The sequence below is a fragment of the Oncorhynchus mykiss genome, chromosome 16 (genome assembly GCF_013265735.2).
Source record: "Oncorhynchus mykiss isolate Arlee chromosome 16, USDA_OmykA_1.1, whole genome shotgun sequence".
Classification (NCBI taxonomy): domain Eukaryota; kingdom Metazoa; phylum Chordata; class Actinopteri; order Salmoniformes; family Salmonidae; genus Oncorhynchus; species Oncorhynchus mykiss.
This window is the reverse complement of record NC_048580.1, coordinates 52390882-52415055: the sequence shown is the minus strand read 5'-3', so window position 1 is coordinate 52415055 and position 24174 is coordinate 52390882. Positions and strand designations below refer to the sequence as shown.

Sequence of the window (24174 nt, the reverse complement as noted above, 5' to 3'; positions counted from 1 at the left end):
TGCTATCTAATCTTTAGAAACTGCTGCATTTTTGTAATGATTCCAGTAATTGAATATGGATGAGTGCAGTATATTTCTAGCTAGCAGCTACCGCTGCGCAATTCCCTAAAAGCTAAAATAACTAGTTGTGCAATAACATTATGATCTTATTTGCACAATACAGTGAAAACCCTTAAAAAATAATCGCAATTACACAGTTATCATAATATCAAAATCTTATTCTCGACATCCCTAATGGCAAGCTCAGTAGATTATTATTATTATTATTATTATTATTATTATTATTATTATTATTGAGCTTTCGTCAAAGAATCCTCCATTTGTAGCAATTAGTCTTGCAGACCTTTGGCGTTCTAGTTGTCGATTTGTTGAGGTAATCTGAAGAGATTTCACCCCATGCTTCCTGAAGCACCTCCTGCAAATTGGATTGGCTTGATGGGCACTAGTTACGTACCATATGGTCAAGCTGCTTCCACAACAGCTCAGTAGGGTTGAGATCTGGTGACTGTGCTGGCCACTCCATTATAGACAGAATACCAGCTAACTGCTTCTTCCATAAATAGTTATTGCATAGTTTGGAGTTGTGCTTTGGGTCATTGTTCTGTTGTAGGAGGAAATTGGCTTCAATTAAGCAACGTCCACAGGGTATGGCATTGCAAAATGGAGTGATGGCCTTCTTCAAGATCCCTCTTACCCTGTACAAATCTCCCACTTTAACACCACCAAAGCACCCCCAGACCATCACATTGCCTCCACCATGCTTGACAGATGGCGTCAAGCACTCCTCCAGCATCTTTTTATTTTTTCCTGCGTCTCACAAATGTTCTTTGTGATCTGAACACCTCAAACTTAGATCCGTCTGTCCCTTGTATGTGTTCTTTTGCCCATCTTTATCTTTTATTTTTATTGGCCAGTCTGAGTTATAGCTTTTTCTCTGCAACTCTGCCTAGAAGACCAACATCCTGGAGTCGCCTCTTCGTTGTTGACGTTGAGACTGGTGTTTTGCGGGTACTATTTAATGAAGCTGCCAGTTCAGGACTTGTGCGGCGTCTGTTTCTCAAACTTGACACTCTAATGTACTTGTCCTCTTGCTCTGTTGTGCACCGGGGCCACTCACTCCTCTTTCTATTCTGGTTAGAGCCAGTTTGCGCGGTTCTGTGAAAGGAGTAGTACACAGCATTGTACGAGATCTTCAGTTTCTTGGCCATTTTTTGCATGGAATAGCCTTAATATTTCAGAACAAGAATAGACTGACGAGTTTCAGAAGAGGTCTTTGTTTCTGGCCATTTTATGCCTCAAATCGAACCCACAAATGCTGACGCTCCAGATACTCACGTCAAAAGAAGGCCTGTTTTATGGCTTCTTTAATCAGAACAACAGTTTTCAGCAGTGCTAACATAATTGCAAAAGGGTTTTCTAATGATCAATTAGCTAATCCAAGTTGATAATTTTAAAAGGCTAACGCAACGTGCCATTGGAACGCCGGAGTGATGGTTGCTGATAATGGGCCTCTGTACGCCTATGTAGATATTCCATAAAAAATCTGCCGTTTCCAGCTACAATAGTCATTTACAACATTAACAATGTCAACACTGTATTTCTGATCAATTTTGTTATTTTAATGGACAAAAAATGAAATTTCTTTAGTTTCTAAGTGACCCCAAACTTTTGAATGGTAGTGTATACATTTTTTGCGTTTAGGTTTTAGCATTAAATCCATTGGGAATGCCCCAGACTCTTGTTTTTCCAGATCAGGGTGTGCTCTATATTATGGGCCATAAAAATATATCAACTTTCTTTCTGCTTTTCAGTCGAGTACATGTAATACGGTGTCTAAAATATCTACTCCTTTTAATTTAGGTTCTTACCAGTTTTCAATACATTTCCAAAGATTTGATATAAATTGCCATGCCTAGTTAGTAGCAGTTAAACATTTTCATTTAGATAACCTGAAAGTATCTAGACAACTATAGGTGACAAATTCTGCAGAAATTAATGAGCGATATGAATTCATTAGAACATTTTACAAATATTTTAAACTAAATATATTGCTAATGTAAAGTATGATATGTCAATTGAAATGTTTACTGTATACCGTTTCAAACAGATACCCCATTTGAACACTCAACTTGACTGCTGTCTTAGTTATTTGATAACCTGATATACTTTTATTTACCACCATGTGAAGCTCAACTAGTTTTGTATTTAGTGTCAAAAAGCATAATGTGTATCTCTTTGTCTCTCACCATTTTCTCCTTCCATCCCTATCCCTGTCACTCAGGACTGCTGAAAGTCGGGATCGAGCATATGATCACAGTGCCTATGGTCATCACGAGCGTGCTAGCAGCAGCTTTGACCGGCAGCGTCACTACGACACAGACTATTACCGCGATACCAGGGAGAGAATGCTTAACTCTGTGACTGGAACTGCCTGTGGAGGTGGTGGGGCTGTCTCTGCAGGGATTGGTGGAGGTGTTGTAGGTGCTGGCATCAGTGGAACAGGTGGTGGGGCTGTGGCTGGAGGAAGTGGAGGATCTTCATCTGTTGGTGTGGGATACTATCGTTCACATAGCCGAAGCCCTAGCCACTTTGATACACCAGAACCTCGATATGAGCCTCGTGCCAGAGAACCATTTATACTGGCCAGCGTAGTTCACAGGGATTTGTACCAAGAAGAGGGAGGTCGGCGTAGAGATCGGTCTTACCACGACAGTCGCAGCCGATCTCCACACTCTACACATTCACGTAACCCCTCTCCACAAAGGTTGTCGACTCAGGCATCCCGGCCTCCCCGCTCCCACAGTGGCTCTGGCTCTCGTAGCCGTTCCTCCAGTTCCGACTCAGTCAGCAGTACCAGCAGCAGCACCAGTGGCAGGTAGGTAGAGCGAGTGCTCATTAGTTTCACTTTCATGCATTCTGTCCCCTGCAGTTATCACATGGTGTCTGTGCCCATCTTTCTGTTTTACTCGAGTACAACTTGCTCAATGAAATAATGAATCTAAAATGTTTCTTAAACAAGAAGCATAGTTAGCCACCCAAATGTAGTACTTAGCCACCCACATTCAAAGTTATGTTAATCTCAAAATGCAACCCAAACTCAGCAAAAAAAGAAACGTCCTTTCACTGTCAACTGCATTTATTTTCAACAAACTTAACATGTGTAAATATTTCTATGAACATAACAAGATTCAACAACTGAGACATTAAACTGAACAAGTTCCACAGACATGTGACTAACAGAAATGGAATAATGTGTCCCGGGAACAAATGGGGGTTCAAAATCAAACGTAACAGTCAGTATCTAGTGTGGCCACCAGCTGCATTAAGTACTCCAGTGCATCTCCACCTCATGGACTGCACCAGATTTTCCAGTTCTTGCTGTGAGCTGTTACCCCACTCTTCCACCAAGGCACCTGCAAGTTCCCAGACATTTCTGGGGGGAATGGCCCTAGACCTCACCCTCCGATCCAACAGGTCCCAGACGTGCTCAATGGGATTGAGATCCGGGCTCTTCGCTGGCCATGGCAGAACACTGACATCCCTGTCTTTCAGGAAATCACTCACAGAATGAGCAGTATGGCTGGTGGCATTGTCATGCTGGAGGGTCATGTCAGGATGAGCCTGCAGGAAGGGTACCACATGAGGAAGGAGGATGTCTTCCCTGTAATGCACAGCTTTGAGATTGCCTGCAATGACATCAAGCTCAATACGATGATGCTGTGACACACCGCCCCAGACCATGACGGACCCTCCACCTCCAAATCGATCCCGCTCCAGAGTACAGGCCTCGGTGTAACGCTTATTCCTTCGACGATAAACGCGAATCCGACCATCACCCCTGGTGAGACAACTGTGACTCGTCAGTGAAGAGCACTTTTTGCTAGTTGTCTGGTCCAGCAACGGTGGGATTGTGCCCATAGGTGACGTTATTGCCGGTGATGTCTGGTGAGGACCTGTCTTACATCAGGCCTACAAACCCTCAGTCCAGCCTCTCTCAGCCTATTGCGGACAGTCTGAGCACTGATGGAGGGATTGTGCGTTCCTGGTGTAACTTGGGCAGTTGTTGTTGCTGTCCTGTACCTGTCCCGCAGGTGTGATGCTCGGATGTACCGATCCTGTACAGGTGTTGTTATACGTGGTCTGCCACTGCGAGGACGATCAGCTGTCCATCCTGTCTCCCTGTGGCGCTGTCTTAGGCGTCTCACAGTACAAACATTGCAATTTATTGCCCTGGCCACATCTGCAGTCTTCATGCCTCCTTGCAGCATGCCTAAGGCACGTTCACGCAGATGAACAGGGACCTTGGGCGTCTTTCTTTAGGTCTTTTCAGAGTCAGTAGAAAGGCCTCTTTAGTGTCCTAAGTTTTCATGATTGTGACCTTAATTGCCTACCGTCTGTAAGTTGTTAGTGTCTTAACAACCGTTCCACAGGTGCATGTTCATTACTTGTTCATGGTTCATTGAACTAGCATGGGAAACAGTGTTTAACCCCTTTACAATGAAGATCTGAAGTTATTTGGATTTTTACGAATTATCTTTGAAAGACAGGGTCCTGATAAAGGGACGTTCATTTTTTTTTTGTTTAGTTATGGGTGATTCCTTATGAAACTAGAACAGAACAAGACCATACATTTTTTGATTTTCATATAATATTATCTATAGAAGGGACATTTAGAGAAAGGATTGTTTACATATATTTGACGTTTGTATCTTAAAGCATAATTGAGACATTAAGTTAAGTTGGAATATTTGTGCCATTTTGGCCTTACCAAGGCCTCCTTTATGACCAAATTTTGAGCAAAATCAAAATGGTCTATTTTCAATATTCATTCATTTTTAAGAAATGTGCTATTAAAATGTGCAAACTCAAAAAAAAGTTCTGGGACACTGAAGTCCATGGAGAATAAGAGCACCTCCTCCCAGCTGCCCAGTACAGTGAGGCTAGGAAACACTGTCACCACTGATAAATCCACTATAATTAAGAATTTCAATAAGCGCTTTTCTACGGCTGGCCATGCTTTCCACCTGGCTACCCCTTCCCCGGTCAACTGCCCGGCATCACCCATAGCAACTCACCCAAGCCTGGCCCTCGCTTCATACTCGTCGCCAAACCCACTGGCTCCAGGTCATCTACAAGTCTCTGCTAGGTAAAGACCTGCCTTATCTCAGCTCACTGGTCACCATAGCAGCACCCACCCATAGCACGCACTCCAGCAGGTATATCTCACTAGTCACCCTCAAAGCCAATTCCTCCTTCGGCCGTCTTTCCTTCCAGATCTCTGCTGCCAATGACTGGAACGAACTGCAAAAATCACTGAAGCTGGAGACCCATATCTCCCTCACTAGCTTTAAGCACCAGCTGTCAGAGCTACTCACAGATCACTGCACATGTACAAAGCCCATCCAACTACCTCATCCCCATACTGTATTTATTTATTTGTCTTGCTCCTTTGCACCCCAGTATCTCTACTTGCACATTCATCTTCTGCACATCAATCACTCCAGTGTCTAATTGGTATATTGTAATTACTTCGCCACCATGGCCTATTTATTGCCTTACCTCCCTTATCTTACCTCATTTGCACACACTGTATATAGATTTTCTTCAACTGTGTTATTGACTGTATGTTTTGTTTATTCCATGTGTAACTCTGTGTTGTTGTATGTGTCGAACTGCTTTGCTTTATTCTTGGCCAGGTCGCAGTTGTAAATGAGAACTTGTTCTCAACTAGCCTACCTGGTTAAATAAAGGTGAAAAAAAAAATTGAAATCAAAATACTACTCATATTACAGAGCAAGCAGTAAAGCTTTATATGACACCAACTTGTGCTTTGTAGCACTTACAGATTAAACATTATTGAGTCTTAAAGGAGGCTTGGGTGCGGCCAAAATAGTACAATTATTCCAGCTTCATTTAATTATTTCTCAATTATGTTAAGGATCGAACCCTTTCCCCCCCCTAAATTTTCACCTAATATGACACCCTAATCTAACTGCCTGTAGCTCAGGACCTGAAGCAAGGATATGCATATTCTTGATACCATTTGAAAGGAAACACGTTGAAGTTTGTGGAAACACGAAGTTAATGTAGTTGAATATAACACATTTAGATCTAGTAAAAGATAATACAAAGAAAAAAACGTGTATTTTAAATGTAATTTCTTTGTAACTTCTTTGAAATGTAAGAAAGGCCATAATGTATTATTCCAGCCCAGGTGAAATTTTGATTTTGGCAGCAGTGTGTGCAAAGTTTTAGACTGATTTTTGTATTATGAACAAATTCTTATTTTCAATTACTGGCTAGGAACAGTGGGTTAACTGCCTTGTTCAGGGGCAGAACGTCAGATTCTTACCTTGTCAGCTCGGGGATTCGATCTTGCAACTTTTCCGTTACTAGTCCAACGCTCACCACTAGGCTACCTACTGCGCCAATGAACCATTGCATATCTGTTCAAAATGTTGTATCAAGACTCCCCAAATGTGCCTAATTGGTTTATTAATACATTTTCGAGTTCATAATTGTGCACTCTCAAACAATAGCATGGCATTCTTTTCACTGTAATAGCTAGTGTAACTTGGACAGTGCAGTTAGATTAACAAGAATTTAAACTTTCTGCCCATATCAGATATGTATATGTCTTGGGAAATGTTTTTGTTACTTACAACTTCATGCTAATCATATTAGCCTACGTTAGCTCAACCGTCCCGCGGGGGGGTCACCGATCCCTTGGAGGTTAAAGGGATACTTCAGGATTTTGGCAATGAGGCCCTACTTTCCCAGAGTCAGATGAACTCGTGGATACCATTTTTATGTGTAGTGTGCAGATGGAAGGAAGTTGCTAACTAGCACTAGGGCAAATGCTCGCTAGGGCAAATGCTCACTAGCGCTAGGGCAAATGCTCACTAGGGCTGGAAGTCTATAGTATCTGCTATAAGGAAACTACCTCCAACTTCCTTCATACTGGATGCAGAGACATAAATGGTATCCATAAGTTCATTTGACTCTGGGGAAGTAGATAAAGGTCCTAATTTGCCAAAATCCCGAAGTATCCCTTTAAGATACAATCCTTCCTCCAAAGGACCATTCTATAGATAAAATTGTGAAAATTCCCAAAATCATGGTGGTGTTTTGTTCTAGAGTTGTGAGGAATCACCCTTATGTAATGCTTTATGAAAAGCATGTCCCCGCAAGAACTTAAAAGGGCTAGCTTATTCATCTTACTTGTGTCATATGATTTGAATTCACTCAACTCAAATTGATAGTAGTTTAAGCGCCTCTGGCTCACAAACGTCTGAGTGAAATTAAAGCTAGTTAGCGTTATTCGCATCGGAACTCCTGTTCAGTGTGCACCAACTTGGCTTTGACGAATGTAATGCAATGAACTCAATAGTAGAAAATGGTTCTAATTTGTGTTTTTTTTTAATTGTACAATACTATTTCCACTTGCTTATTCTGTGTGAATTTCTCAGACCCACTAAATTCCTTAAAGATTTGGGTGTGAAATGCTAAAACAAGGGTATTCAAATCTTACCCTGGGAGGTCCGGAGTACTGCTGGTTTTCTGTTCTACCTGATAATTATTGCACCCCCCTGCTGTCCCATGTCTAAATCAGTCCCTGATTAGAGGTGACAAATTAAAAAGCAGTGGAACTGGCTTCGAGGTCCAGCTTTGAATTTGAGGGGGCTAGAATTTAAAGCCCCACTAGTCTTGAGCCGAAGTAACTCCTTGGAAATCTGGTATAAATGTCATGACAAATTCCAAAAACCGGCTTCAAAAAGGAAATTGATATGGTATGACAGTGAAAATATGCAAGGAGACTTCTTTAGCGCGGCAAGAATAAGTAGGTTATGTAATTTAAGCAGTTTCATTGGTTATTTGAGAGCATTGCGATCTGACACACCATACTGTGTAGCTTGACATGTTTGGTGGTTTCAGGAAGAAATGCTACAGGGAATTTTTGGAGACTGCTGGTGTATTTTCTCACTGCCCACCTCTGTGTATGGGTATTGCCCCCCCCCCCCCACTCCCTCCCACCCTGAGATCCAGTTAGAACTGGACATTTCTAGCCACTGCTGGCTCCTTGCCCACTCCCACAGGCCAGGCTCCATAAGCTGCACTTATGGGAGTGTCTGAGGGAAGGAGGAGGAGCAGAGGCAAAGGGAAGGCTGGAAAATTGAGAAGGGCATGAGAATAGTGGGGTGTTCTACTAAAGGGATGCACGGCTAATGAAATGTCTATTGCAAGTGTGAACATATCTGGTCATGTTTACTACTGTGGGACAGTATACTGTGATATTAAAAACTATTTGAGCATAATTTAGCAAAGCAAACTGAATTACCATCTCACAAGAGATTGAAGTGGAATGGTAGAACTGTACAATGAAAATACGAAGGTAATTGTTTCATTTTTATGCCATATGAGGGTTGCGGCTCATATTTATTTTCTAAAACATTTCCTTTTTTTGTTCCCTTTGTTACTTCTGTTGTAAAATATATTATTCCATCTAACAACACAAGCACTATAATTTCAAAACTGCTCTCTATTTGCTCTATAAAAGCCAGTGTCTTTCCGTTTTGTCATCTACCTGGTGAGTCATTGTTTTCTAAAATTGGGATCTATGCACTTGTGATCTATTGTAGTTCTCAGCGGCTCTCAAACCTTGGTTGTTAGTCATGGGGATTTGATTCAAATCCATATGGGCACGATCTGCTGAATGGACTCATGGATAACTCATATATTCACAAACACGGTGAACAGATGTACAGAATATTCTGCTTCAACAAATAAATAGAAAAAAACAATCTCAACAGATTTGATTCCATTTGTATGAATTGTGAGAACAGTGCCACTCAAAGACAGGTAATGGTATTACATATTCCTTTATGCTAGGGTAACTTTCATTATTTCCAACTTCATATAGAAGTTTGTTCAACATGATTGTTGAGTGTACTGGGTGATTCTCACAACTGGCACGTGACAAAAAAATGTTTTACCAAAAAAATAGATTCTACACCATAATTCCTCTTGGATCAATAAGATTAGCTTCTGTAGTTATCTATTTCATAATTATTGTTATGTTTATTGTTCAGATATTATGCATTTAACCACAATTTCCACAACTATCAATACAAAAACTCTCATTACCACAACAGTTGTTGAAGTCCAACAAAGTGGGAAACAAATATAATTTGTAATATTTAACATTGCTCACCTAATGAAAAGGCTTAAGTTAATGTATTTTGTAATATATCTCATTACACAACCTTCTTCTGAATCTTGTTTTTTGTCATAATTACTTGTGTATGTAAAGTTGAAGTCGGAAGTTTACATACACTTAGTTTGGAGTCAATAAATCTCATTTTTCAACGACTCCACAAATGTCTTGTTAATTAACGGGAAGTCCGTTATGACATATACTTTGTGCATGACACAAGGAATTTTTCCAACAATTGTTTACAGACAGATTATTTATCTTATAATTCACTGTATCACAATTCCAGTTAGTTTACATGTGTAACAGTATAGCTTCCGTCCCTCTCCTCGCCCCAGCCTGGGCTCGACCAGGGACCCTCTACACACATCAACAACTGACACCCAACGAAGCATCGTTACCAACCGCTCCACAAAAGTCGCGGCCCTTGCAGAGCAAGGGGGACAACCACTTCAAGTTCTCAGAGCGAGTGACGTCACCGATTGAAACGCTATTTTTATTTTTTATTTTTTTTATTTTACCTTTATTTAACCAGGCAAGTCAGTTAAGAACAAATTCTTATTTTCAATGACGGCCTGGGAACAGTGGGTTAACTGCCTGTTCAGGGGCAGAACGACAGATTTGTACCTTGTCAGCTCAGGGGTTTGAACTCGCAAGCTTCCGGTTACTAGTCCAACGCTCTAACCACTAGGCTACCCTGCCGCCCCAGCGCGCACCCTGCTAAATAGCTAGCCATTTCACATTGGTTACACATGCACTAAGTTGACTGTGCCTTTAAACAGCTTGAAAAATTCCAGAAAATTATGTCATGGCTTTAGAAGCTTCTGATAGGCTAATTGACATAATTTGAGTCAATTGGGGGTGTACCTGTGGCTGTATTTCAAGGCCTACCTTCAAACTCAGTGCCTCTTTGCTTGACTTCATGGGAAAATCAAAAGAAATCTGCCAAGACCTCAGAAAAACAATTGTAGACCTCCACACGTCTGGTTCATCCTTGGGAGCAATTTCCAAATGCCTGAAGGTACCACGTTCATCTGTACAAACAATCGTACACAAGTATAAACACCATGGGACCACACAGCCATCATACTGCTCAGGAAGGAGACGCTTTCTGCCTCCTAGAGATGAATGTACTTTGGTGTGAAAAGTGCAAATCAATCCCAGAACAAAAGCAAAGGACCTTGTGAAGATGCTGGAGGAAACAGGTACAAAACTATCTATATCCACAGTAAAACAAGTCCAATATCGACATAACCTGAAAGGCCGCTCAGCAAGGAAGAAGTCAGTGCCCCAAAACCACCATAAAAAAGCCAGACTACGGTTTGCAACTGCACATGGGGACAAAGATCGTACTTTTTGGAGAAATGTCCTCTGGCATGATGAAACAAAAATGGAACTGTTTGGCCGTAATGACCATCGTTATGTTTGGAGTGAAAAGGTGGAGGCTTGCAAGCCGAGGGAACACCATCCCATCCGTGAAGCATGGGGGTGGCAGCATCCTGTTGTAGGGATGGCGTCATGAGGAAGGAAAGTTATATGGATATATTGAAGCAACATCTCACAACATCAGTCAGGAAGTTGAAGCTTGGTCGCAAATGGGTCTTCCAAATGGCCAATGACCAGTCAAGGTATTGGAGTGGCCATCACAAAGCCCTGACCTCAATCCTATAGGAAATGTGTGGTCCGAACTGAAAAGGCGTGTGCGAGCAAGGAGGCCTACAAACCTGACTCAGTTACACCAGTTCTGTCAGGAGGAATGGGCCAAAACTCACCCAAGTTACTGTGGGAAGCTTGTGGAAGGCTACCCAAAACATTTGACCCAAGTTAAACAATTTTAAAGGCAAATCTACCAAATACTAATTGAGTGTATGCAAACTGCTGACCCACTGGGAATGTGATGAAATTAGTAAATAAAAGCTGAAATCATTCTCTCTACTGTTTATTCTGACATTTCACATTCTTAAAATAAAGTGGTGATCCTAACTGACCTAAGACAGGGAATTTTTACTAGGATTAAATGTCAGGAACTGTGAAACTGAGTTTAAATTTTGATCAGGTGTATGTAAACTTCCGACTTCAACTGGTATGTATGCTATTTTTATGTACACATTTTTGATAGTGTCCCTTTTGTTCTTTAGGAATTTTCGATAAATCTGATGAAGTATACGTTTTACTTTTCGTGATATTTATTAAATATGGCTGCATTATGGTAATGATGAGCAGTTTTCGGAAATTAGTGTTGCATTGTTTGCCATTGGAAAAACTGTACATTTGTAAATCGCAAATGCTTTACGTAATATTAAAATCAATTATCTTAATGCGATTGTGTAAAATAACTCTAGCATAATTATAAGTACTGTAATTATGTGCATGTGTTTTCAAAAGTGGACTTAAGTATAAGGTTAAAAAAAATTGTAATTTCTCCAAGGTCTTTAGGATGTGGATATGTGTGATTCTAAGGTATTTTAGATGCATTTCTAAATTGACATACCACCTTTTTTTACATACCACCACAGTCAGAGGCTGGCACTAAAACCGCATTGAATGAGCTGTATTCCGCCATAAGCAAACAAGAAAACGCTCACCAGAGGTGGCATTCCTAGTAGCCGGGAACTTTAATGCAGGGAAACTTAAATCCGTTTTACTAAATTTCTATCAGCATGTTACATTTGCAACCAGAGGAAAAAGACCTCTGAACCACCTTTACTCCACAAACAGACTCATACAAAGCTCTCCCTTGCCCTCCATTTGACAATTATGACCATAATTCTATCCTCCTGCTTACTAGCAGAACTTAAAGCAAGAAACACCCGTGACTAGATCAATACAAAAGTGGTCAGATGAAGCAGACGTTAAGCTACAGGACTGTTTTGCTAACATAGACTGGAATATGTTCCGGGATTCCGCCGATAGCATTGAGGAGTACACCACATCAGTCATTGGCTTCATCAGTAAGTGCATCGTACGTACATACCAGAACCCATGGATTACAGGCAACATCCGCACTGAGTTAAAGGGAGGAGCTGCCGCTTTCAAGGAGTGGGACTCCAACCCGGAAGCTTATAAGAAATCCCACTTTGCCCTCCGACGAACCATCAAATAGGCAAAGCATCAATACAGGACAAAGATCGAATCGTACTACACCGGCTCTGATGCTCGTCGGATGTGGCAGGGCTTGCAAACCATTAGACTACAAAGGGAAGCACAGCAGAGAGCTGCCCAGTGACACTGCCCAGTATCAGAACAGCTAAACTACTTCAATAATCGCTTCAAGGCAAATAACACTGAAACATGCATGAGAGCACCACGTTCTCCACAGCCGATGTAAGACCTTTAAACAGGTCAACATTCAGACGGATTACCAGGACGTGTACTGCGAGCATGCGCTGACCAACTGGCAATTGTCTTCACTGACATTTTCAACCCCTCCCTGTCCGAGTCTGTAATACCAACATGTTTTAAGCAGACCGCCATAGTGCCTGTTCCCAAGAACACTACACCTGCCTAAATGACTAACGACCTGTAGTACTCACGTCTGTAGCCATGAAGTGCTTTGAAAGGCTGGTCATGGCTCACATCAATGCCATTATCCCAGAAACCCAAGACCCACTCCAATTTGCATACCGCCCAACAGATCCACAGATGATGCAATCTCTATTGCACTTCACTCTGCCCTTTCACACCTAGACAAAAGGAACACCTATGTGAGAGTGCTCTTCATTGACTACAGCTCAGCGTTCAACACCATAGTGCCCTCAAAGCTCATCAATAAGCTAAGGACCCTGGGACTAAACACCTCCCTCTGCAACTGGATCCTGGTCTTCCTAACTGGCCGCCCCCAGGTACTAAGGGTAGGTAACATTCTGGGGCCAAGCTTCCTGCCACCCAGGACCTCTATATCAGGCGGTGTCAGAGGAAAGCCCTAAAAATTGTCCAAGACTCCAGCCACTCCAGTCATAGACTGTTCTCTCTGCTACCGCACGGCAAGCGGTACCGGAGCACCAAGTCTAGGTCCAAGAGGCTTCTAAACAGCTTCTAACCCCAAGCCATAAAATTCCTGAACACCTAATCAAATGACTACCCAGACTATTTGCATTGTCCCACTTCCCCTCTTTTTTTTACACCACGTCTTCTCTCTGTTATCATCTATGCATAGTCACTTCAATAACTCTACCTACATGTACATACTACCTCAACTAACCGGTGCCCACACACATTGACTTTGTTCCAGTACCACCCTGTATATAGTCTTGCTATTGTTATTTAGCTGCTGCTCTTTAATGACTTTAGTTTATTATTCTTATCCGTATTTTTTAAAACTGCATTGTTGGTTAGGGGATCGTAAGTAAGCATTTCACTGTCAAATTTACACCTGTTAGATTCGGCGCATGTGACTAATAAAATTTGATGTTTTACAAAAATATATAATCAATAGTTGTAACAGTGGTCCTAGTAAATAAGAAACACCCATTGGCTATACATTAGAATTTAATTATTATCATTACCGAAAAAGACCTGACAAATTATTAAATAATGATATGTGCGTTTCGGTAATGAAAGCTCAATCTGCAAGTAATAGGAGACAGACATTGAGTTAGCAAACAATTGACCATCACTAAAGCCCATTCATGCCTCCATGTTGGTAAGGTAATGGTTTTCTACGTTTTTCCCAATTGGAGCTTTTTTGTCATTTCGGTGAAAGGTCAAGTGTCTTTTAAAGGGATGTTTGAGAAGAAGATCCTCATTCTGAAGGCATATAAATTAAAATAACTTGTGCTCATCTAAGGACTACTCCTCTAGATGATGCATCATGGGTGAATTACACTTTATTTATTTTTTTATTTTTTATAGCAACTTGAAAAGTGTTACGGTAATGAGAAACATCCACAGACACTGTTTTAAGTAAAAAATATAACTTGTATGATTTATGGACAAACTACAGCAACATATTTTGTTTTATTCAACATTTTATAAAGTTACCTGAAAATTTAATTGGACTAATTTCAGTAAAAAATGTACAATTTATTTCAAATAAGACACTGTGTCATAAACTAGTCATCTTAGTCTTCAGAATGATAATTGGTTGTTGCAGATGCATCAATTTGTTACTGCCATGGTTAAAACTGGTTTCGTGAGAATCACCCGTATAATGGATTGACGATGATTCCGATATATATCACATCTGTGAGCTATATCTTTGTGCATAGAGATGTCTTTTAAATGTAACATTTCAGACAAAAGCACACTATCTGAGTCATCAGTTCTTTACAGTGATTTTACTCCTCTTCTTATGACGGATATATGAGATTCTGTGACATGCACACTAATCTATTTCTCATTAAGCCTCTGTGTTCCTCTTTGCCAGCAGTGATTCCAGCAGTAGTTCAAGTGATGGCTCCCCAGCACGTTCAGTTCAGTCTGCTGCCGTCCCTGCACCTTTATCTCTGCCTTTATCTGCCCTTGACAAGGATGAGCCTCGAAAAAGCTTTGGTGTCAAGGTCCAGAATCTTCCTGTGCGTTCGACAGGTGAGGATTTGATCCCTTAAGCTGTGCTGCGGAGGGAATAAGTACCCAAAGTTCATACTTGAGTAAAAGTAAAGTTACCTTAATAGAAAATGACTTAAGTCAAATTTAAGTCACCCAGTAAAATACTACTTGTCTAAAAGTATTTGGTTTTAAATATACTTAAGTATCAAAAGTATAAATAATTTAAAATTCCTTATTAAGCAAACCAGACAGCTTCATTTTCTTGTTTTATAAATGTACGGATAGCCAGGGCCACACTCGGACATCATTTATAAATGAAGCGTTTGTGTTTAGTGAGTCCGCCAGATCATAAGTAGTTGGGCTGACCAGAGATGTTAAATTGATAAGTGCTTCAATTGTACCATTTTCCTGTTCTGCTAAGCATTCAAAATGTACCAGATACTTTTGCGTGTCAGAAAAATGTATGGAGTAAAACTACATTATTTTCTTTCGGAATGTAAAAGTTGTCAAATATATAAATAGTGAAGTACAAATACCCCCAAAAATGACTTATTTGTATTTAATATTTTATTGAACTAGGCAAGATACAGCAGCAGTGGTGTAAACTACTAAAGTAAAAATACTTTAGTAGTTTACACCACGGCTGCTGTGTATATACCATATATTATCTACTCCACGCTACATGTGGGCAATAACCTGCTAGGTTTTGGTAATAATATAATTTGTTGAGTTAATTACATTGTTGATGATTTTTGTACTGCAGATAAGAATGAGTCACTCTGTATGCATTTGAAGGTATTTAGTCAACGTTTATTTTAGTATTTGTTCCCTCTGCTTTCAGATACAAGTCTAAAAGATGGCCTGTTCCATGAGTTCAAGAAGTATGGGAAGGTGACGTCTGTGCAAATCCATGGAGCTTTAGAGGAGCGCTATGGACTAGTGTTCTTTCGCCAGCAGGAGGACCAGGAAAAGGCCCTGGCTGCATCAAAGGGGAAGCTGTTTTTTGGCATGCAAATTGAGGTCATTGCCTGGAACGGCCCTGGTGCGTCCACAACTGGTATATAAAGGGGCTTGAGTTTTTCCTAACCGTGTAACCTGACCAGGAAAATCTCTGGGTTCTATTAAGATTATGTAAAAAAATATATATATTTTATATATATTTTTTAATGATTTGTACAGGTTCATGAAAAGATGTATTTCTCTTTTCAGAGACTGAAAGCGAGAATGAGTTCCGGCCTCTGGATGAGAGGATAGATGAGTTTCACCCCAAAGCCACACGGACTCTGTTTATTGGCAACCTGGAAAAGACCACCAGCTACCATGATCTGCTCAATATCTTTCAGCGCTTTGGGGAGATAGTGGTAAGTGAAATACATTATGAATCTGCATGCTGCAAATGAGATTTTATGAGGAACACATTTCCAAATTCGAAACTGCCTCTCTTAATTCAGTGTTGCCTTTCTTTCCATTCACATAGGATATTGACATCAAGAAAGTTAATGGTGCCCCTCAGTATGCCTTTCTACAGTACAGTGACATTACCAGTGTCTGTAAGGCCATAAAGAAGATGGATGGAGAGTACCTCGGCAACAATAGGCTAAAGGTGAGAAGAGCATAAAACTAGAATTTCACGAAACACATCTTTTGAATGTACAACTGAGATTTTTTGTTGTTGACTGGAGTGATGTCAACAGGATAATATTGTTGGTATGTTAATTTTCCATCTTTCTACAGCTTGGATTTGGAAAAAGTATGCCCACAACTTGTGTTTGGTTGGATGGTTTAGCCTCCAACATCACAGAGCAATATCTCACTCGTCATTTCTGTCGTTATGGACATGTTATCAAGGTAAGCCTGCTCCTTATTCATGTTTAAGCCTTTCTCTTGTGACACATCCCCATGTCATTATTTTGTATATATCTATATGCATAGTTGGAGTCATTAAAACTCGTTTTGCAACCACTCCACAAATTTCTTGTAAAAAAAACTATAGTTTTGGCAAATCGTTTAGGACATCTACTTTGTGCAAGACAAAAGTACTTTTTCAAATAATTATTTACGGACAGATTATTTCACTTATAATTCACTGTATCACAATTCCAGTGGGTCAGAAGTTTACATAAACTAAGTTGACTGTGCCTTTTAAACAGCTTGGAAAATTCCAGAAAATGTCATGGCGTTAGAAGCTTCTGATAGGCTAATTGACATCATTTGAGTCAATTGGAGGTGTACCTGTGAATGTATTTCAAGGCCTACCTTCAAACTCTGTGCCTCTTTGCTTGACATCATGGGAAAAATCAAAAGAAATCAGCCAAGACCTCAGAAAATTAAATTGTAGACCTCAAGTCTGGTTCATCCTTGGGAGCAATTTCCAAATGCCTGAAGGTTCCACTTTCATCTGTACAAACAAACAATAGTACGCAAGTATAAACACCATGGGACCACGCAGCTGTCATACCACTCAGGAAGGAGACGCGTTCTGTCTCCTAGAGATGAATGTACTTTGGTGCGAAAAGTGCAACTCAATCCCAGAACAACAGTAAAGGGCCTTGTGAAGATGCTGGAGGAAACCGATACCAAAGTATCTATATCCACAGTAAAACGAGTCCTATATCGACATAATCTGAAAGGCCGTTCAGCAAGGAAGAAGCCACTGCTCCAAAACCGGCATTAAAAAAGCCAGGCTAACGTTTGCTGCACATGGGGACAAAGATTGTACTTTTTGGAGAAATGTCCTCTGGTCTGATGAAACAAAAATAGGACTGTTTGCACATAATGACCATCGTTATGTTTGGAGGAAAAGGGGGAGGCTTGCAAGGTGAAGAACATCCCAACCATGAAGCACGGGGGTGGCAGCATCATGTTGTGGGGGTGTTTTGCTGCAGGAGGGACTGGTGGACTTCACAAAATAGATGGCATCATGAGAAGTGAAAATTATGTGGACATATTGAAGCAACATCTCAAGACTTCAGTTAAAACTTGGTTGCAAATGGGTCTTCCAAATGGACAATGACCACAAGCACACTTCCAATGTTATGGCAAAATGGCTTAAGGACAACAAAGTCAAGGTATTGGAGTGGCCATCACAAAGCCCTGACCTCAATCCAATAGAAAATGTGTGGTCAGAACTGAAAAGGCGTGTGCAAGCAAGGAGGCCTACAAACCTGACTCAGTTACACCAGCTCTGTCAGGAGGAATGAGCCAAAATTCACCCAACTTATTGTGGGAAGGTTGTGGAAGGCTACCCAAAACGTTTGACCCAAGTTACACCCAAGTTACACAATTTGAAGGCAATGCTACCAAAACCTATTGAGTGTATGTGAACTTCTGACGCACTGAGAATGTGATGAAAGAAATAAAAGCTGAAATAAATAATTCTCTACTGTTATTCTGACTTCACATTCTGAAAATAAAGTGGTAATCCTAACTCACCTAAAACAGGGAATTTTTACTAGGATTAAATGTCAGGAATTGTGAAAAACTGATTTAAATGTATTTGGCTAAGGTGTAAGTAAACTTCCAAATTCAACTCCTATGTACATACATACAGTGGCAAGAAAAAGTATGTGAACCATTTGGAATAATCTGGATTTCTACATAAATTGGTCATAAATTGATCTGATCTTCGTCTAAGTCACAACAACAGACTGCTTAAACTAATAAAACACAAATTATTGTATTTTTCTTGTCTTTATTGAACACATTCACAGTGTAGGTTGGAAAAAGTATGTTAACCCCTAGGCTTATGACTTATCCAAAAGCTAATTGGAGTCAGCTAACCTTGAGTACAATCATTGAGACGAGAGTGGATATGTTGGTTAGAGCTGCCCTGCCTTTTGAGTTTGCTATTTACAAGAAGCATTGCCTAATGTGAACCATGCCTCTAGCAAAAGAGATCTCAGAAGACCCAAGATTAGAAATTGTTGACTTGCATAAAGCTGGAAAGGGTTTCAAAAGTATATCTAAAAGCCTTGGTGTTCATCAGTCCACGATAAGACAAATTGTCTATAAATAGAGAAAGTTCAGCACTGTTGCTACTCTCCCTAGGAGTGGCTGTCCTACAAAGATGACTGCAAGAGCACAGAGCGGAATGCTCAATGAGGTTAAGAAGAATCCTAGAGTGTCAGCCATAGACTTACAGACATTTCTGGAACATGCTAACATCTCTGTTGACAAGTCTATGATACGTAAAACACTAAACAAAAATGGTGTTCATGGGAGGACATCACGGAAGAAGCCACTGCTGTCCAAAAAAAACATTGCTGTACGTCTGAAGTTCACAAAAGAGCATCTAGATATTCCACAGTGCTACTGGCAAAATATTCTGTGTACAGATGAAACTACAGTTCAGTTCAGTTTGGAAGGAACAAACAACACTGTGTGGAGAAAAAAAGGCACAACACACCAACCTCATCTCAACTGTAAAGTATGGTGGAGGGAGCATCATGGTTTGGAGCTGCTTTACTGCCTCAGTGCCTGGACAGCTTGCTATCATCGCCCAAAAAATGTATTCCCAAGTTTATCTAGACATTTTGCCGGAGAATGTAGGGCTATCTGTCTGCCAATTGAAGCTCAACAGAAGTTGGGTAATGCAACAAGACAACAACTCAAAACAGAAGTAAATCAACAACAGAATGGCTTCAACAGATGAAGATACGCCTTCTGGAGTGGCCCAGCCAGAGTCCTGAACTCAACCCGATTTGAGATGCTGTGGCATGACCTCGAGCAGTTCACACCAGACATCCCAAGAATATTGCTGAACTGAAACAGTTTTGTAAAGAGGAATGGTCCAAAATTCCTCCTGACCATTGTGCAGGTTTGATCCGCAACTACAGAAAATGTTTGGGGTTGAGGTTATTGCTGCCAAAGGAGGATCAACCAGTTATTAAATCCAAGGGTTCACATACTTTTTCCACCCTGCACTGTGAATGTTTACACGGTGTGTTCAATAAAGACATGAAAACGTATTGTTTGTGTGTTATTAGTTTAAGCAGACTGTTTATTGTTGTGACTTAGATGAAGATCAGATAAAATTTGATGACCAATTTATGCAGAAGTACAGGTATTTCCAAAGGGTTCACATACTTTTTCTTGCCACATACATACATACATACATACATACATACATACATACATACATACATACATACATACATACATACATACATACATACATACAGTACCGTTCAAAAGTTTGGGGTCACTTAGAAATGTCCTTGTTTTTGAAAGAAAAGCACTTTTTTTGGTCCATATTAAAATAACATCAAATTGATCAAAAATACAGTGTAGACATTGTTAATGTTGGAAATGACTATTGTAACTGGAAATGGCAGATTTTTTTATTTATTTTGAATCATGAAATATCTATATATAGGTGTACAGAGGCCCATTATCAGCGACCATCACTCCTGTGTTCCAGTGGCACGTTGTGTTAGCTAATCCAAGTTTATCATTTTAAAAGGCTAATTGATCATTAGAAAACCATTTTGCAATTGTTAGCACAGCTGAAAAGAAGCACTAAAACTGGCCTTCTTTAGACTAGTTGAGTGTCTGGAGCATCAGCATTTGTCGGTTCAATTACAGGCTCAAAATGGTCAGAAACAAAGAACTTTCTTCTGAAACTCATCAGCCTATTCTTGTTCTGAGAAATGAAGGCTATACCATGTGAGAAATTGCCAAGAAACTGAAGATCTCGTACAATGCTGTGTACTACTCCCTTCACAGAACAGTGCAAACTGGCCCTAACCAGAATAGAAAGAGGAGTGGGAAGCCCCGGTGCACAACTGAGCAAGAGGACAAGTACATTAGTGTCTAGTTTGAGAAACAGACGCCTCACAACTCAAATAGCAGCTTTTATTTTTTACATTTTATTTCACCTGTATTTAACCAGGTAGGCTAGTTAAGAACAAGTTCTCATTTACAACTGCGACCTGGCCAAGATAAAAGCATAGCAGTGTGAACAGACAGCAACACGGAGTTACACATGGAGTAAGCAATAAACAAGTCAATAACACAGTAGAAAAAAAGGTCTATATACATTGTGTGCAAAAGGCATGAGGAGGTTGGTGAATAATAACAATTTTAGCAGATTAACACTGGAGTGATAAATGATCAGATGGTCATGTGCAGGTAAAGATACTGGTGTGCAAAAGAGCAAAAAGGTAAATAAATAAAAACAGTATGGGGATGATGTAGGTAAATTGGGTGGGCTATTTACCGATAGACTATGTACAGCTGCAGCGATCGGTTAGCTGCTCAGATAGCAAATGTTTAAAGTTGGTGAGGGAGATATGAGTCTCCAGCGTCAGTGATTTTTGCAGTTCGTTCCAGTCACAGGCAGCGGAGAACTGGAAGGAAAGGTTTTACCTAGCTTTACCTAGCATGGACTTGTAGATGACCTGGAGCCAGTGGGTCTGGCGACGAATATGTAGCGAGGGCCAGTCGACTAGAGCATACAGGTCGCAGTGGTGGGTGGTATAAGGTGCTTTAGTAACAAAGCGGATGGCACTGTGATAAACTGCATCCAGTTTGCTGAGTAGAGTATTGGAAGCCATTTTGTAGATGACATCGAAGTCGAGGATCGGTAGGATAGTCAGTTTTAATAGGGTAAGTTTGGCGGCGTGAGTGAAGGAGGCTTTGTTGCGAAATAGAAAGCCGATTCTAGATTTGATTTTAGATTGAAGATGTTTGATATGAGTCTGGAAGGAGAGTTTACAGTCTAGCCAGACACCTAGGTACTTATAGATGTCCACATATTCTAGGTCGGAACCATCCAGGGTGGTGATGCTAGTCGGGCGTGCGGGTGCAGGCAGCGAACGGTTGAAAAGCATGCATTTGGTTTTACTAGCATTTAAGAGCAGTTGGAGGCCACGGAAGGAGTGTTGCATGGCTTTGAAGCGCGTACTTTTCACAGCACAAATGATTGGATCAAATGAAATAAATTCCACAAATTAACTTTTAACAAGACACACCTGTTAATTGAAATGCATTCCAGGTTGACTACCTCATGAAGCTGGTTGAGAAAATGCCAAGCATGTGCAAAACTGTCAAGGCAAAGGGTGGCTACTTTGAGGAATCTCAAATATAAAATACATTTTGAGTTCTTTAACACTTTTTCAGTTACTAGATGATTCCATAAGTGTTATTTCATAGTTTTGATGTCTTCACTATTCTAAAATGTAGAACATTTAAATAAATAAATTAAAACCCTTGAATGAGTAGGTGTCCTAACTTTTCACTGGTACTGTGTGAGTGTGTATTCGTAAAGTGGCTTCAGAATGTTGTCGGACCCATTCCTCTTTCATTTTTTTGTTACGTTTACAGCCTTATTGTAAAATTGATCACTTTTTTTTTTAATCTCAACCTCAATACCCTATAATGACAAAGCGAAAAAAGGTTTTTAGAAATTTTTGTAAATTTACTACAAAATTTAAAAAAACATCTTATTTACATAAGTATTCAGACCCTGGGCCAGTAACCGAAAGGTTGCTGAATCAAATCCCCAAGCTGACAAGGTTACAACTGAATGCCCCGTTCTGCCCATGAGCAAGGCAGTCAGCCCACTGTTCCCTGTGCACCGATGGCATAGATGTCAATTTAGGGCAGCTCCCCGCACATCTCGTATTCAGAGGGGTTGTGTTAAATGCAGAAGACACATTTCAATTTAATGCATTCAGTTGTAATACTGACGAGGTATCTCCCTTTCCCTTTGCTATGAGACTCAAAATTGAGCTCCGGTTCATCCGGTTTCCATTGATCATCCTTGAGATGTATCTACAACTTGATTGGAGTCCACCTGTGGTAAATTCAATTGATTGGACATGATTTGCAACGGCACACTCCTGTCTACAAGAAGGTCCCACAGTTGACCGTGTATGTCAGAGCAAAAACCAAGCCAAGAGGTTGAAGGAATTGTCCGTAGAGCTCCTAGAAAGAATTGTATCGAGGCACATATCTGGATAAGGGTACCAAAACATTTCTGCAGTAATGAAGGTCCCCAAGAACACAGTGGCCTCAATCGTTCTTAAATGGAAAAAGTTTGGCACTACCAATCCTGTTTCTATAGCTGGCTGCTCAGCCATACTCAGCAATCGGGGGAGAATGATCTGGGTCACCTCCCTGACCAAGAACCCGATGGTCACTCTGACCGCACTCCAGAGTTCCTCTGCAGAGATGGGAGAACCTTCTAGAAGGATAACCATTTCTGCAGCACTCCACCATTCAGGCCATTTACGGTAGAGTGGCCAGACGGAAGCCACTCCTCAGTAAAAGGCACATTGGAGTTAGCCAAAAGGAACCTAAAGGACTGTCAGCCCATGAGAAACACGATTCTCTGGCCTGATGAAACCAAGATTGAACTCTTTGGCCTGCATGCCAAGCATCACGTCTGAAAGAAACCTGGCACCATCCCTATGGTGAATCGTGGTGGAAGCATCATGCTGCGGTGATGGTTTTCAGCAGCAGGGACTGGGAGACTAGTCAAGATGAAGGGAAAGATTAACAGAGCGAAGTACAGAGATCCTTGATGAAAACCTGCTCAGACTGAGGCAAAGGTTCACCTTCCAACAGGACAATGACCCTAAGCACAGAGCCAAGACAACACAGGAATGGCTTCGGGACAAGTCTACGAATGTCCTTGAGTGGCCTAGCCAGAGCCTGGACTTGAACCTGACTGGAAAATAGCTTTGTTGTGACGCTCCCCATCCAACCTGACAGAGCTTGAGAGGATCTGCAGAGAAGAATGTGAGAAACTCTCCAAATACAGGTGTGCTAAGCTTGTAGTGTCATACCCAAGAAGAGTCTAGGCTGTAATCGCTGCCAAAGGTGCTTCAAAAGTACTGAGAAAAGGGTCTGAATACTTACAGTAAATGTGTTTTATTTAAGTTTTTTATATATATATATATTTGCAAACAAATTCTGTTTTTCCCTTAGTAGTTATGTGGTATTGTGTGTAGAGTGATTGGGTGGGTGGGTGGGGGGGGGTGGACTATTTAATCAATTTTAGAACAAGGCTGTAATTTAACCAAATGTGGAATAATTCAAGGGGTCAAATACTTTCCGAATGCACTGTATATAAGAAAGATAATTTTGGTTTTTACTAAATATGTTTCTTCTCTCCCCTCCCACCACAGGTTGTATTTGACAGACCCAAAGGAATGGCCCTTATACTGTATAATAACATAGAATATGCACAGGCAGCTGTCAAGGAGACCAAGGGGTGGAAGATTGGTGGCAACAAAATTAAGGTAGCAAAAAAATGTCTTATGAATTAGAATCCCTGTTAGTTGGGGAAATAGGCCAGGTGATTGAAGACCATAGTCCAAACAATGATATTTGTCTCTGATTTATCAACTTCCATGTGTTTTTGCTTGCAGGTGGACTTTGCCAATCAGGAAAGTCAGATGGCTTTCTATCACTCAATGCAGGCATCTGGGCAGGACATTCGCGACTTCTATGAAATCCTATCTGAGCGAAGG

At 40.7% G+C, this 24174-nt stretch overlaps 1 protein-coding gene across 5 annotated transcripts in view; it reads left to right on the top strand.

Annotated features, from left to right (window-relative positions):
• The window catches only part of spen (spen family transcriptional repressor), a 49319-nt gene that overhangs the window by 13814 nt on the left and 11331 nt on the right, over positions 1–24174 (top strand). For 2 of the 5 annotated variants that reach the window (XM_021566385.2, XM_021566388.2), the window contains 8 exons: positions 2282–2875; positions 14577–14737; positions 15540–15755; positions 15908–16059; positions 16176–16301; positions 16433–16546; positions 23830–23943; positions 24073–24173. In XM_021566385.2, the coding sequence (XP_021422060.2) occupies positions 2282–2875; positions 14577–14737; positions 15540–15755; positions 15908–16059; positions 16176–16301; positions 16433–16546; positions 23830–23943; positions 24073–24173 (1578 nt within the window). The remainder of the gene's footprint in view (positions 1–2281; positions 2876–14576; positions 14738–15539; positions 15756–15907; positions 16060–16175; positions 16302–16432; positions 16547–23829; positions 23944–24072; position 24174) is intronic. The other 3 variants (XM_021566386.2, XM_021566387.2, XM_036947204.1) reach the window with 3 other exon arrangements.